Source organism: Colletotrichum aenigma (genome assembly GCF_013390185.1).
Source record: "Colletotrichum aenigma strain Cg56 chromosome Unknown KSG_Cg56_contig10, whole genome shotgun sequence".
Lineage (NCBI taxonomy): Eukaryota > Fungi > Ascomycota > Sordariomycetes > Glomerellales > Glomerellaceae > Colletotrichum > Colletotrichum aenigma.
The window spans coordinates 3677453-3692854 of NW_023500916.1; the positions used below are offsets into that span (position 1 = coordinate 3677453).

Genomic DNA, 15402 nt, shown 5'->3' on the forward strand with positions numbered 1-15402 from the left:
GCCTCCAACCAATCTCCAACTAATCCAGACCAGAACACGTGGGTCACACGTTGCAGCGGCCATCATTCCGCTGCGCGTTCACCCCAAGCTTACTTCAAATAAGATCAAGAAACGCGGGGTAGCCTCCTACCTCGGCCTTGACACCCACAATCACCCCGGCATCTTGAGAGACCGATAAACTTATTGGCCGTTTCGATCTGCCGAGCCGGCGGCGGATGGGGCTCACCCCAGCCGCTGACGATGCAAACGATGGCCAACCTGTTTGGTGGCCCGTGGGTTGGGCCGAACCGGCGGACAGTGATCCGAAGGTTTATATCTAGTAGATGAGCCAACCATGATGGCCTGGGGTGTTCGACGACGAACCCTTGCACAAACCGTTTTCTGTCCTTGGCATCTCTTGTTCAGCAGCTCCTCGTCAACCCATCCCCGACCATCGCTTCCACCAAGCCCTGGGAATAGGATCACAGGTCGATTGCAAATTACTGCCATCCTTCGTTGGATTGGCAAAGATGGCTGGCATGTTTACCAACTCCGAAAAGCTGGACGTGTCGGAGCTGGAAAATGGTCAACCAGAACATTTGACGAGAAAGGACGAGATTGGGCGCATCGATGCGATCGCGACAGCACAGGGAACGACTCTTGCGTCTTTTGCGCACTTGGATGAGAAGAAGATTTTGAGAAAGGCAAGCGCTTTCATTACAACAGTACTTGCGCCGTGACGATTCACATGACTAACCTTTGAGGCGATACAGATGGACATCCGCCTCATTCCCATGTTGGCCTTGCTATATCTCCTATCTTTCCTCGACCGTTAGTCAGAATTACCACCGAATTCAAGGACCTAATTGACATCAGCCATAGGCGGGAACATCGGCAACGCAAAGATTGAAGGACTGCAAGAAGACCTTGGAATGACATCTGACCAGTACAACTGGTGTCTCACAGTCTTTTTCTTCACATACGCCGCATTCGAAGTCCCGAGCAACCTATTGCTCAAGAAACTCCGACCGAGCATCTGGCTTCCCACGATCATGGTTGCCTGGGGCACAGTGATGACGCTTATGGGGATTGTCAGGAACTACCATGGGCTACTAGTCGCTCGAATCTTCCTTGGCGTGACTGAGGCTGGCCTATTTCCCGGTGTTGCTGTAAGTTTTGAGCCAGCTCAACTCGTGGAAATCGCAATCTGACTAAGGTTTAAGTACTACTTGACAATGTGGTACTGTCGCCACGAGATCCAACTCCGACAAGCAATGTTCTTCTCCGCTGCGTCGATTGCTGGTGCTTTCAGCGGTCTGCTCGCGTTCGCCATTTCCAAGATGGATGGCACCGGCGGCCTGGAGGGCTGGCGATGGATCTTCATTCTCGAGGGCATAGTCACAGTCATCGTTGCAGTGTTTGCCTTCTGGGCGCTACACGACTTCCCTGAAACAGCTACGTTTTTGACCGAGGAAGAAAGAGCATTCGTTGTTTACCGCCTCAAGTATCAGGGCCAGGTTCAAGGAAAGTCAGACAACCGCGTCCAGGTTGCTGAGGCCGACGAGTTTCAGTGGAAATATGTCTGGGACGCTTTCAAGGACTGGCAAATCTGGATCAACATCTTCGTCTATTGGGGAGTAAGTAGAGAATCCGGGCCAAGGAAGATCGTCCGCTAACAGTACAGATTGTCTGCCCCCTGTACGGCATCAGCCTCTTCCTGCCCACCATTATCCGAAACCTTAACTATACGTCAAGCACCGCCCAGCTCATGACAGTTCCGATTTACATCACGGCCGCGATCCTCGCAGTCGTTGTCGCCTATCTTTCCGACCGCCTGGGCAAGCGAAGCCCGTTCATTGTCGGATTCCTATGCATGATGATCGTTGGGTTCTCCATGTAAGGCCCTGCCAACTACGTCACCAATTTTGCGCTGACACTTGTTTCTTCATAGGTGTATCTCAAGTTCAAATCCCAAAGTCGTCTATGGCGGCGTTTTCGTGGCTGCATGCGCCATCTATCCTGCCTTCCCTGGAGTCATCAGTTGGCTCTCCAACAATCTTTCTGGGAGTTACAAGCGCAGCGCTGGAATGGCTCTGCAAATCGGTGTTGGTAACTTGGGTGGTGTAAGATGTTCCGAACAACAAAGAAATTCTTGCTTGACTTGACTCGACTGACATCTGGTAGGCCATGGCGTCCAATTTCTACCGCCAAAAAGATGCTCCTCGGTACATCCTTGGGCACGGACTTGAGCTCGGCTTCATTTCCGTCGGCATCATTGCTGCCCTTGTACTCATCTTCTCATACATCAGGATCAACAAGAAACGTGACAGGCAGATGGCCGCAGGCGAAGACAGCCGATACACCGCAGAGGAGTTGTCCGCCCAAGGTGACAGGGCCATCACCTTCCGATACATGTGGTAGTTTAGTATCAGTGAACTATGATAATTCACTTGAGTAATATTGCGTATGCCAAATGAATGGAACTTCTGCAAATTTTCGATCTCACTTGCACGGGTTTGAAAAGATCTGAAGCCTTCGGACGAATTTGAGAAGGGTTTCGTAACGCGATTTGAAGAATATCACCTTTTCTCCTCCGGGGAGACATGCAGTCCCCTTCGTCATCGAGGAGGATGCTTCTTCATTCTTCGATCTAGCCGCGAAACAAGATTTGAGGGTCCATTCGAAACTAAAAGGATTCGGCAGATTTAACCGATGATACTCCAGAGGCTGAAGATGAGGCCGGCGTTGTGTGGGACGTGACGGAGCTTCGCAACGACTTTGATGGAAAGATCACGATCTGGAGCCGCTTGGGTCCGTCTCTGCGTATGTTATGAATTCAGTATCTCGAACACAAGTAACAAGGGACAGTTTCATTAGAGTATATATAGTTCATCATTGTCAACTGGCTCAACAAGACATTGATGTAGGTCATCAAAGGTTGTCTGCCGAACCTTAGAAAATTCCTCCCACTCCTACTGAAATAAGTTTCTTCAAATCCCAATCTTATAAGTTAAGATTAGATATTTTTGAGGTCAGACTCATTGAAGTTATTGGTGCTTTTACTTTCGGCGTGTTCCATGGCAAAGCCGGCCGCGTAGTCTCCTGGCCCCTTAGCTCCATTCGGTACATAAAATCGTCTATCGAAACGAGACAACGTATACGTGTACACGACAATAATCTCGAGAACGTAGTTGAAGACGTAGTAGCATGCCTTCTGATGATACCACGCCGGGTTTGACGCAAGTCGTGGCGTCGTGAAGTTAACGCCGATGCGAAATCCAGCGCCCAGGGTCAATAGCGCGGCGGTACCCAGGACCAAAACCATTTTCGTCCGGAGAGAGCCGCTGCCGAAAGGCTCTGGCTTCCCAGACTTTGGGAACGCACCTGCGAGACCAACGATAGGGATCGGGAGAAACGCCAGTAGGGCAAGATAGGTGCCGGAGAAAAGCTGAATTTGTCGGGCCTTTTGGCGAACGGAAGTGTCGAGGGTGTAGAACGTAAGAACCGTCGGGACGATGGTCATGATCAGACAGGCCACAACGCAAAAATACAGAAACATGAAGGCGAAGCTCGGAACCCGGTGCCAGCCAAATCGCGGATGTAGAGAGCGCAGGACGCGCTGGGCGAGAATGAGGTTGATGACGAATAGGATCACGGTGCCGGCGCTGGCGAGGATCATTGCAGCGATGCCCAGGCTCGCGTTCGTCAACCGCTCCGCCCAGGCGATTCGCAGGACCAGTGCTGCCGTGCGCGCCATGGAGAAGCCGAAGAAAACCATGGACGGAATGAATTTGTGGGCACGGGCTTGGTTGCGCCTGAATATCGTGAAGTTTGCTACTGCTGAGCATAGGAAGAATGTGATCAGGACGGCTGAGATCGGGATGTCGACGGTTGAGGTTGGGGTCAGACCCAGAAGAGCTACCGTGGGTACATACGGCGGGCCAGAGGCCTTCTTCTTAGAGAGAAAATGTTAGGCCAAACTTGAAAGCTGGAGAGAAGCGAATATTATGTGATTTTACTTACCTGCTGTGCACTGCTCATCGTGGCTTATTCAGTATGCTTCGTTGTTGGGTATTCAGGAGCAGATGCTGCGAAAGAACGCAAGAGGTATTATAAGGCCTGGATCTGGCAGACTTAAAAACATTAGAGGCCGTCTCATTAATGAGCACTATAAGCACTTTATGGTCTTGATTTCGGATTTACCGTCACCGACATTATGTAAAAGGAGGCTGCGGAGTGGCTGCGGAAACAATCTTCGTGATTTCCCTGTCGTCGGGTCTGCAGCATTCCAGCCACAGCACCCCGGCCAAGATCGCTCATTACAGCGGCACCATCGACCAGTCATGACGCTTTCAGAAGGGACAAAGAATGCAGCCCTCGAGGAGGGCCCCACAATAAGATGATGGTCGGGGGTAGTTGACGTCCGCTCCGCCGTACAGGCTTACCGAATCGGTCCTGGGGCCGACTGAGATGGCTGCGCCGCTTGTGTATCGGCGCCTGGCTCATCCCGTGCCGGGCCAAAAGTCGTACACGTGCCGATTGAACGGGTCATGGGGGTCTGGTCGGGTCGGAGTGTGGACTCACCGGCCTCCGACAGCAAGCGAGCGTGAAATGAAAAGGCCTCCGCGTTTCTGTAAATCATTTAGGTATGTTGAATCATTGGAAGTACGCTTCATTGTTTAAAACCCCCTATAGGTACCGCTTGCTGGATATGTCTCAAGCAGTGGACTCCCAAGCCCTTGACGAAGCAAACCAAAACGTCACACCATGACATGAGCATCACATGATTCATGAGATCTTATTTGTGAAAATTGTTTCTTGAATATGTCTAAACAAAAGAGGTTATGTAATGACCGTGGTATCAACCCAAAAATCAAAAGACCAAGCCCATACCGAACAAGAACAAAAGACGACCGCCGTTTTCCCGAACCAATCTGTAAGACAGCCAAACCAAAACCAAAACACCAAAATCAAACCCGCCTTCCCAAGCTTTTCCAAAATTCCAAACATCCTATCCAAAACCCACATGTATCCCACATCTTGTATAGTAAAAGGCATCGCTCAAGCCTTTGTCCTCTCACCCACAAACCCCTCAGACACCTCATGGCACAGCTTCGCCACGCTCGCACTCCCCAAAATCTTCATCACAGACACATCCCTCTCGACAACCTTGTAAAACCACCCCCTCACCTCCACAGCAACAAGCGAGTCCATGCCGAGCTCGCCCACACTGTGCTCGCCCTTCACACTCCCCTCGCTCTGGCCCAGCACAGTCTCAAGGTACCGCGCAAACCCCTCCGTCAGCACCTCCGCGACAGCATCTACCCCGCTGTTCACCACGCCGCGCAGCGTCTCCTTGAGACTCTGCTTGCCCTCGCCCTCCTCCGCGGCCGCCGCGTCGTCCTCAACCGTAAAGTGCGAGAAGCGCGGGTCGCGGTGCCAGTGCAGCGGGTCCGGGTTCGCCGTGCTGTAGCGGCTCAGGCCGGTCGTGATGTCGTAGATTTGGCCGTCGACGGGGCGTCCCGTGACAATAGCCTCGAGGAACATGTGGTGGATATCGCGCTCCGAGATGGGCGGGTACCCGTCCTTCTCGAGGAAGGCATAGATGTCGTTGCGCTCGCGGTGGAGCAGGCCGAGGCCGTAGATAACGCCGATGTTGAGGACGGAGCCGGGCAGGCCGCGGAGGCGGCGGTTGGCGGCGAGGCCGTTCATGTACTGCGGATTGTTAGCGGCGTTGAAGGAAACAGGGAGGGGAGGGGGGTACTCACCATATTGGCAGCGGCGTAGTTTGATTGTCCTCCGTGGCCACCAGGGGCAGCGAAGGAGGAAGTCATGATGAAGAACTCCATGTCGGAGTCGCAGAAGATCTCGTCGAGGTTGCTGGAGCCCACGGTCTTGGGGCGCATGACCCTCTGCCAGGTATTCTCATCCATCTGCGCAAAGACGCGGTCGTCGAGGACCATGGCGCCGTTGATGACACCAGCGACGGGCGGCATCTCGGCGGCAAGCCTCTCCTTAAAGGCCCTCACGCTCTCGATGCTGGTAACGTCGAGCCTCTCGATGCGCACCTCGCAGCCCTTGGCGGCGAGATCGTCGATCCACTGCGGGTTCATGTTGGGGTTGCGGCTGGCGAGGACCAAGTGACGCGCCCCGTGCTCGTAGAAGAGGTTGCAGAGACTCTGGCCCATGTCGCGGGTGAGGCCGACGAGGACGTAGGTCTTGTAGGGGCGGAGGAGCTGAGTTCCCAGTAGCGGCTTGGCAATGTGCTGAACGGTGCGATCGGCGCGCCAGTCGAGGACCTGGAAGGGCTTGCCGCTGCTAGATTGATCCAAGAGGGCGGGGACAGAGACGGAGTCGATGTTGGGAATGCCCATTTGGCCCTTCATGCCGGTCATGCTCTCCAACGCCTTCTCGATGGCGGTCTCCCAGATGGGCTCGATGTCCATGGAGTCTCCGAGGGCGACGACGTGCTCCGAAGTCAGGAGAGAGAAGCGGGAGTGGTACTCGCAATTCTCAGGGAGGCAATCGAGGATGGCCTCGGAGAGCTCGCTGCCCTCGGGAAGGAAGTCGATGATGGAGGCACCACCGGCGGGGAAGAGAGCCTTGAGCTCGCGGTTGCTGGCGTAGGGGTGGATGTAGCGCTCGCCAGGGGTTCTGACCTTGATCGGGGTGGTGGTGCAAGAGATGACATTGACACCCTTAGGCTCAAAGACTTCCTTCATGCACTCCAAGAGAACGGTGTCGGGCTCGAGAAGCAGAAGAGTCTGCCCCATCATCTCCTCCTCAAGAGAAAACGTGACCAGGTAGCGAAGGACAAGGCTGAGCAGAGTCTTGGGCTCGATGTTGCGGTCTCCAAGAGGGAAGACGCAGGAGTTGGGCACCGTGACGTAGGAAGAGTTGGCCTTTGTCATTGCCAGCGACTGCTCACCGGTAGAGACATCCTTGCCAATGCAGACGTGAGAGGCGTACTTGAGGCCAAAGTTGATCACTTCGACAGAGCTGTAGTTGACCATGATGACGCTCTGGTCCGGGACAATAGCGTCAAGGATCTCACCCTCGACAATGTTGGCAGTGTAGACCGCGGAGCCGTCACCAGACTGGGAGGAGACAACCTCGACACAGCTCTCGAGGGTGTTGACCTCGGAAGAAACGAGTCTGCGGGGGCAGTTGACTCGGTCATTGCCCTCCTTCCAGGGGATGACTCTGGGCACAAGTCTGTGACCTTGCTCCATGAAGATCTCGTTCTCGTGCGTCCAGAGCAGCTCGCCGTCCTTGCCGCTAGTGCGCAGCTCCTTCATGCTCAGTCGCAAGAAGGTCTCGGCAACGGCATCGACTGAGTCGCGTCGAGAGTCGAGATCGAGCATTTGCAACTTCAAACTGGGAATCTCGGCCAGCATGGAGCGCGAGAAACCATAGGTGGCAGCATGCTCAGGGTTGCCTGCGCGAGAGTTCATGGTGACCCAGAGCACGACCTTCTCAGGTGCCATGAGGGCGCGGAGGAGATCAAGGCGCTCGGATGTCATGGTGCTCATCATCGGCTCGTCCAGGTCAGCGAGGAAGATGACGTTGCTGACCTCGTTGAAGTAGGCAGGCTGGAGCGAGTCAAAGTCGGCGACAATGTCGACCATGCTGCAAGCCGGGATCAGCTTCTGGTGGACCTCAGCCGCCAGATCAGCCGAGTTGGACCCGGCGCCAATGATGAGAGTGTGTCCCGCAACCTTGGGCAGAGAACCGTTGAACGGGTTCAGAGCGATCTGCTTGATCTCGGACTCGGCCTGGCGGACGATGAGGGAGAAGTCAGGGGCGAAGAATTGCTCAGCCTTCTTCGCGGCGCGGACGAAGCCGCACTCGTCCAGGAGATCGGGCCACTCGGGGGGAGTGAGGGGTGCGTTGACCTGGGCCCTCACACCAAAGGCGCGGCGAAGTCTGTCGCGGAGGGGGCTCATGGACTCGTGGATGAGGATGAGGAAAGCACCAGGCTTCATCAGGCTCTGGACCTGCTTGAGCCTGTCGCGCTGCTCAATACCCTTGACCACCGAGGTGTTCAGGACAACCAAGTCGAAAGGCTGAAGGGCCGAGTTGTCTTCAGATTCGAGGAGCTTGAGGTGCTCGGTGTCAATCTTCTTCTTGATCGCCTCGGGACCCGAGAGCCTAGCAAGCAAGTTCTTCTCGGCCTCGGTGCCTATAGTGTAAGACACAAAGGAGCCCTTGAGACCACCAATGATGTGCTCCGAGAGACCAGCCTCGGGGTCTGTCAGACCGAGCACTCGCATGCGAGGGTAGCGGTGAGCAATCTGAGAGACAACACGGCTGACGTGGGAGCGGAAGCGGTGCAGCTGCTTGGCCTCCTGGATAATGGTGGAAATCATGGCCGGCAGGACATCAGGGATGTTCTCTCCCAGCATGCGGATGAACTCCAGAGCATGGTAGAAAGGCGATTGAAGAATGAAAGCCTCCAATGACTCCTGAGTGTCGTACTTCCAAGGGCTGGGCTGAGCCTCAGACCCCGCGACCTTAGGTGCAAGAGGCGAAGTTGGCGGGGTGAAGAAGGTAGGCGGCGCTCCCATCTCCTTGATCGCCGACTCATCATGAATGTAGAATCGCGCAACTCTCTCACAGCTCTCAAGCAGGATGCGCTCAGTCGCGACGTCCTCCTTGCTGATGTCGGCAGTGACGATCTCGTGTTCGGGGTCGAGGTCCATCACAGTATGCAGGTACAGCTCCTTGTCGTCCTCGGGCTTCGAGTTGGCGAAGGAAGCGACCATGAGGCCTTCGACCTGGATCTCCATCTCGCCGCGGGTGTTGAAAATGCTCATGTCGCCGACGAACTTGGTCGTCGCGGTCTTGGTGCGCGGAATCTCCTGGGTAATGATGGAGTCAACAACCAGAGAGGCCCCGTCGGCGGGCTTTCCATCGCAGAGCGCGAGGTTGAAGCGGATCTTCTCGATGCTCCTGGGCAAGAAGGAAGTCCAGAGCGACTTGTCGCCGGGGGATGCGCAGGCGGCGAAGACGGAGTGGAAGCAGCTGTCGAGCGTCGCGGGGCTGACTCCCAGGCCGGTGGTGTCCAAGTCGTGGAACTTCTTGAGAGTGGCGGTGCAGAAGTTGTATCTGCGATCAATACCCTTGAGAGCGCGGAAGGGACCGGTGTAGTCCAGGCCAATCTCCGACATCATCTGGTAGAAGGCATCGGTGTCGGCTGGCAGAGTCTCGGCTCTGGCCGGATCGCGCTCTGGAAGAGCCCCCTCAGATGGCTCGCCGAGATAGATGCGCAGGTTGCCAGTGAAGTTCTTCTGCATCGGCGCAACACCGTCGGCATAGCAAGAGGTGATGGTGAAGGTGCCATCGATAACCTTGCCGGCCAGGCGGCCCTTGGTAGCCGGGGGCTGGATGCTAAGTGCAACGAGGATTTCCATGCCATAAGTGTTGGACTCGAGTGAGATTCCGCTCATAAACTCGAGGTCTGTCAACTCCACAACTGAAGCCGGGCGACCGTTCAGAACAGCCTTTGCAGCGTCCAACGCGAGCACGCAGTAGGCCGAGGCAGGAAGCAAAGCCTGGCCCTGGAACTTGTGGTGCTGGATCCAGGGGATGGTCTCAAGCTTCAGGATGTTGCGCCATCGGAGCTCAAACTCGGTGTCGTCGCGAGTGCGAACACCTAGAAGCTCGTGGGGGCCCTGCTCGCGGAAGTGGTACTGGTGAGCAATGCGCGACTCGCGGTAGTGCATCTGGCTGTGATCCCAGGGGTAGGAGGGTAGCTCGATCTTGGATGACAAGAGGCCGGGCTGGGTTGAGTTTGAGACCAGAGCCTTCCATCCAATCGCCTCAGGACCAAAGTAGCACCAGGTGAAGCCCAAGAACTCAGCGAACGCGTGTCTGTCGTCCTTCTTGCGGTCGAGGAGACCAGCGTACGAGAGCGCACCGCCGGTCGCGGCCTTGACAGTCTGCTGAACAGGACCCTTAAGAGCCGGGTGAGGACCGACCTCGACAGCGCAGTCGAATGGGCCCTGGGAGCCCAGAGCGAGGTCGATAGCCTCGTAGAAAGACACGGCCTTGACCATGTTGTCCTTCCAGTAGCTTGCCTTGAGCTCGTCGGCGCTCGGGTCCGTGCCATCGGCGTAGACGCTAGAGACCCACACCGTTCCGTTCCGTTGCTTCGGCGCGATACCGCAAGCGGCCAAGCCCTGCATATACTCCGCAGCCGGCTTTTCCATGTGGGCAGAGTGGTACGCCGTGTCGACGACCAGGAGACGCGCAAACTTATTCTCCGCAGACAACTCGGCCTGCAGCGCCTTCACAGCATTGATGTCGCCCGACAGGGTGACGCTGGTGGGCGCGTTGCTGGCGGCAACCCAGATGCGGCCCTTGATGTCGTCGCGCTCGCAGAGAGCAGTCGCCTCGGCGCGCGTCATACCGACGGCCATCATCATTCCCTTCTGGCCGTCCTTGCCGCCGGCAAGGTGGGCAGACATGCCGCGGTAGTACGAGATGAGCATGGCGTCGCGGGCAGAGAGGACGCCGGCGGCATAGGCTGCCGCGATCTCACCAGAGGAGTGGCCAACGACAGTGTGGAAGGAAACCCCAAGGCTGGCGAGGAGGTCGATGAGGGCGATCTGGACCGCGGTGCAGAGAGGCTGGGAGAGGGCGGCAATGTTGATGCGGGAGACGTCATCTTGGTGGATGAGCTCCTGGATGAGAGACCACCTGGGAGGGTGGGGGCATGTCTTGAGAACATCCTCGAGCTTCTCAATGGCGCTGCGGTAGACGGAGTTGGAGTGGAAGAGCTTGCGGCCCATTCCAGACCACTGGGCACCCTGGCCGGTGAAGATACCGAGGATCTTGGGCTTGTTGCCGTCGAGCTTCGCACGGACACCAAGCTCGGGGTTGGAGGAGGATCCAGCCTTGGAGAGGAGGTTATCCAGACCGGCAATGACTGCATCGCGAGAGTCGCCAGAGACGGAAACCCTGTAAGTCAAGGCGGAACGGCGGGTGTAGAGGTTGTAGGCGACCTCATCAGCCGATGTCTGGTTACCAACCATGAACTCCCTAGCGGAGCGAACAACCGCGACCAGAGACTTCTGCGACTTGGCGGAGAGAACCAGAGGCAGACCAACGCTGGGCTTGCTAGCATTCTGTGCGACGGAGAGCTTGGTGGTAGGGAGCTTCACAGATTGATCGAAGCGCTTTGCGACCTCGTTGTGTATGCTCGGCTCGTACCGCTCAATGATGGCGTGGGAGTTGGTGCCACCGAAGCCGAACGAGTTGACACTGCCTCGCAGAGGCTGGCCAGCCGGGGCCTGGGGCCAAGGGATGAGCTCAGTGGCGATGCGAAGGTGGCCAAAGAAAGGTCGGACGCTCGGGTTAAGGGTCTCGAGGTGCAGATTGGGCGGGATCGATTTGTTGTGCATGGAGTGCACCACCTTCAGTAGGCCAGCCAGACCAGCGGCGCCTTCCGTGTGGCCGATAACCGTCTTGATGGACCCGACGACAAGCTTCTTGTCATCGCTTTCAGCGGCAGTCGACGCCTCGTTCCCGAAGAATGCAGTAGCAATAGCCTGCGCCTCCCTAGGGTCACCAGCCTGAGTGCCCGTCCCGTGCGCCTCAAAATATTGGCATCGGTCCGCGGGGCTCTGGGAGTCGAGACCCGATCGGCGGTACGTATCCTTGATCAACTCGGCCTGGGCCAAGGGGTTCGGCATCGTGATGCCCTGAGTTCGTCCATCCGAGTTGACACCCGTCTCTCTGACAATGCTGATGATTGCGTCTCCGTCTTTCAGGGCTTGAGAGAGGGGCTTGATGAAGAGCGCGGCGAAACCTTCACCACGCGCGTATCCGTCCGCGCCAACATCCCACATTCTCGAACGCCCGGTAGGGCTGAGCATGTGCAGGCTGGACTCGGTGATGAACTGCTCGGGCGTGATCATCATGTTAGCGCCGGCCACGCAGGCCATCTCGCACTCGCCGGATCGCAGGCTGAGAACGGCTTGGTGGAGGGCGACTAAACTCGATGAGCAGGCAGTGTCGATGGTCATGGAGGGGCCGCGGAAGTTGAAAAAGTAGGATATTCTGTTGGAGAGGATAGCTCGCGAGTTACCGGTGGCGAAGTACTGGCTGGCGGTGATATCGTCGCGCTGGCATAGCGAGTCGTAATCGGCGGTCATCAGACCGGCGTAGACGGCGACCTTGCGGCCGGCGTATTGGGAAAGGGTGTATCCGGCAGACTCCATGGCTTCGTACACGACCTCTAGCACGATACGTTGCTGCGGATCGATAGCCTCCGCTTCCTTAGGCGTGATGTTGAAGAACCCTGCGTCCCATACGCGGTGGTCCTGCTCGAGGAAGTAGCCTTGGGTGGCGTTGGTGGCACCATGATACTCTCCATCCGGGTGATAGAAGCCCTCAACATTGAAGCGGTTGGCGGGAACCTTTTGTGTGAGATCTTTGGGGTTGGATAGGAGATTCCAAAGTTGAGAAGGGGAGTTAACATCGCCAGCAAAGCGGCACCCAGTGCCGACAATGGCAATGGGCTCCGACTTGGGGATCTTGTAGGAGGTAGACATTGCTGTCAGGGGTATCTCTAGGATGATTATGTATTATGGGAAGGAATAAAGGGTATAAGTGGTAGGGATGATGGCCTCAGGGATGAGATATCAAGGCGGAGAGAAGCGTATAATAATAGAGAAGAAGTTGAGTTGATGTGTTTGCTTCCAATAAACTGAATCATTTCGGGCGAAGAACGGGAAGGGATATATAGAATTTTCACTTACACGGCGAAGGGGAAAGGAGTCAACAGGCCCGCGGCATCAATCTCGCGATGTCTCCCTCACAGGCCAGCGTCGTCGGTATCATGACGCCTGTGCCCTTGCTGTCAAAAAAGCAAGGGGGCAGAAGAGACACACGCCCCCATCCGCCACGGTTGGGGTGGATCCAAAGGGGTGGAATGGGGCGTGTGGCGGCGGGAGAAGAACATTCGGCGTTCATGATGTTGGCAAGGGGTGGGTGGTTCGGAGTTCCGTGGCCGAACGTGTCTCGAACGGTCGCCGGGATTTGAGCTGCACGTTCGGCGGTCGGCCAGTTGCCCGGGAACGGGACTACTACTTAGCTAGCCTCCCGTCCAGCATCGCAGAGTCACTGGCGCCATCGGCTGTCGGGAGGCTTGATAAGAGACGCCTCTTCTTCAACGACGACCGACATGTGGTCTGTGTCAGGTCTTGGCTGGCTCGACGAGAACGGAAGCGTAACAACGTCGAAAACGGGGCTGGGTATTTTGCGGCCTCGGAAGCGCGCACCGGTCCGCAATCTTGGTACCAAAGTCAATGTGTGAGATTCAGTGCACATTTACCTCGTGGGGAAGTCGGGGTACTTGCATATGAAAGACGTTTTCTTTGTCTTGGTAGTCCAGTTTAAGTCTGGCTTGTTTCTCTTCTTCAACAGCGACGCCGAACTCCAACTCCACGCCAAACTCGATTCGTACACTTCTGCTAGGTGTATGGAGAGATGCGGCTTAAACGAACAATGGTATTATGTAACATGTGTAACTCCGATATATCTTCATCCGTCAAGGAAGGACTCCATGTCCTTACGTAGGTCCTTTAGTTCCTGTCCAAGACTCTCTTCTTGCCTCTTCAGGGCCTGGAATGAGACATCCACCACCCCGGAAAACATGGAAGTCGCGTCAAGCGTTCTTCCTGCTGGAGACTCCGCCGATCGCAGAGTCGGGTCCAGTGATGATGCTGCTCGCCGCATCTGCAAGAGAAACTCCTCGGCTAATTGAATCGTAAGAGACATTTGCAGTGAAGGCGTCGAGTCTACCGCAAAAGATCCGACAGTGACACCAGGGAGTTTCCATGACTGAAACAGGCTGGCCGGCTGCAAATGTCCTAGTTGAAAGTGAATGCAGCTGAACACCTTCTGGTACATGTCGAGGAGTCGAACATATGTGGAGAGAATGAAGAGGCAAGTCGCCGGATCCGCAAGTGAGTCGAGTCCCTTACTCGGCTGGTGCCTTTCCATGTCGCTAGCGGGGGAGGCGTCTTCGATCGGTGCCATCTCCGCAAGTATCTCGGCAAAGTGGCGCGAAAGTTTGAACATCTCGTCCACCGGGAAAGGCGTCATCATTGCACTGCCCTCTTCGGGACTGGATGCCATGCTGTATCGAGACGGGTCGTCAGAAGCTTCGGCCTGGTGTGGGAGGCTTGACGAAAGCTCGAATAGCCTGGAGTTGACGTTGATGATCCGGGGCATCCACTCTTCCGCAGACGGTCCCGGTCCACCTGCAGCTGGCCGAAGGGAAATCTGCCTTGTCCTCTGCTTTGCACGTCTTCTCTGCCGCCTCTCTGGAGTGATGTCGAGTTGTTGACCAGGCCTGACTGATTGCCTGAAGGGGCCAGGACTACCTAGATAGACATGGTTGGCTGGATCTGGCTGTGGAGCCACAGGTGACGTGAATGCCGACTCCGATGTTGCAGATTGTGGGGGACTCCACGCGTGAGAAATTGAATCTCCTGCCATGAGGTCTTCCATGCCACCGTGGAATGGCGGCGGCAAAGGCTGATTTGGCGCTGGGTTGGGGTAGAGGCTCGGCTGTCCAAAGCCAAAGTCGAAGTCGACAATGTCCAGCATGGCTTCTGGAGACACAGCATGATCCCCAAATCCAGGGTTCCCCGTGATAGAATCACCCGCTTGGGTCTTGACAATGGCTGCACAGTAATGGTCAGTAAGGGAGAGAGCCCCAGACAAGTCAAAGACACGAGACTCACACAGATCTGGTTGCACAACGTGGCTCCCACTGTTGGATCGCTGGCGTTTGGGCGACGGAATGCTTCTTCGTAGGATATCGCCTGTCGACTGCTGGTGGTGTTGCTTCCGATACCGCAGGGATGGGCTTGACTTGCATTGCGTCTTGAGCCTGACACATCGCTCGCAAGCTTCGTCACCGACGCGTTTACAGCTGAGCTTCTGCGTATGACATCGGTCGCAGGCCTTCCGATTCGGACCGTCAGCCATTGTCACTGCCATGGTTCGTTCGGCGTTGGCAAAACAAGAGCAAATTGCGAGGATTCCAGAGTCGGGGGGCGGTGTTTAGTCAAATAGCTCCGGGTCCATTCAAGTAAAGCAAAGTGGGAGGGATCCCTGGGCAATGAGACAAGAGCTTTTACATGAACGCAGGCTGCAGAGTGTGGACAGGGGAGAGGTGCACCGCGTGTAAGATGTGTAAGCTAAGGTAGGAGAGAAGTACCAACTAACATCGACAAACACAGGTTGATCCATTCCTCGCCTCGACTATAGCCCGCTCGAAAAAGCATATGGGCGTCGGGCCGCTGCCATTGGACAACGTCGACTAGCCGTGGACGCCACGGTAAAACATGGGAACAGAGTGGACGAGGATGCTGGGCCTTGCTCATCGGACTTGGACGGGATGGTATC

At 56.0% G+C, this 15402-nt stretch overlaps 4 protein-coding genes across 4 annotated transcripts; 1 reads left to right on the forward strand and 3 right to left on the reverse strand.

Annotated features, from left to right (window-relative positions):
• Positions 1-509: 509 nt before the first annotated feature.
• CGCA056_v014842 (putative transporter) lies at positions 510-2400 on the forward strand (the record flags this gene model as incomplete). The annotated part of the gene is made up of 7 exons (XM_037330084.1): positions 510-704; positions 753-810; positions 862-1148; positions 1203-1616; positions 1664-1875; positions 1931-2102; positions 2164-2400. The coding sequence occupies 7 exons, from the start codon at positions 510-512 to the stop codon at positions 2398-2400; spliced, it is 1575 nt and encodes a 524-aa protein (XP_037171802.1).
• Positions 2401-2995: 595 nt separating this feature from the next.
• Positions 2996-4020, reverse strand: CGCA056_v014843 (uncharacterized protein; the record flags this gene model as incomplete). Its single annotated transcript, XM_037330085.1, has 2 exons — positions 2996-3934; positions 4003-4020. The coding sequence occupies 2 exons, from the start codon at positions 4018-4020 to the stop codon at positions 2996-2998; spliced, it is 957 nt and encodes a 318-aa protein (XP_037171592.1).
• Positions 4021-5040: 1020 nt separating this feature from the next.
• On the reverse strand, positions 5041-12536 carry BOA6 (Reducing polyketide synthase BOA6; the record flags this gene model as incomplete). The annotated part of the gene is made up of 2 exons (XM_037330086.1): positions 5041-5694; positions 5748-12536. 2 exons carry the CDS (start codon positions 12534-12536, stop codon positions 5041-5043), a joined length of 7443 nt encoding a protein of 2480 aa, XP_037171805.1.
• Positions 12537-13527: 991 nt separating this feature from the next.
• On the reverse strand, positions 13528-14982 carry CGCA056_v014845 (Isoflavipucine cluster transcription factor; the record flags this gene model as incomplete). Its single annotated transcript, XM_037330087.1, has 2 exons — positions 13528-14675; positions 14736-14982. 2 exons carry the CDS (start codon positions 14980-14982, stop codon positions 13528-13530), a joined length of 1395 nt encoding a protein of 464 aa, XP_037171806.1.
• Positions 14983-15402: the final 420 nt, after the last annotated feature.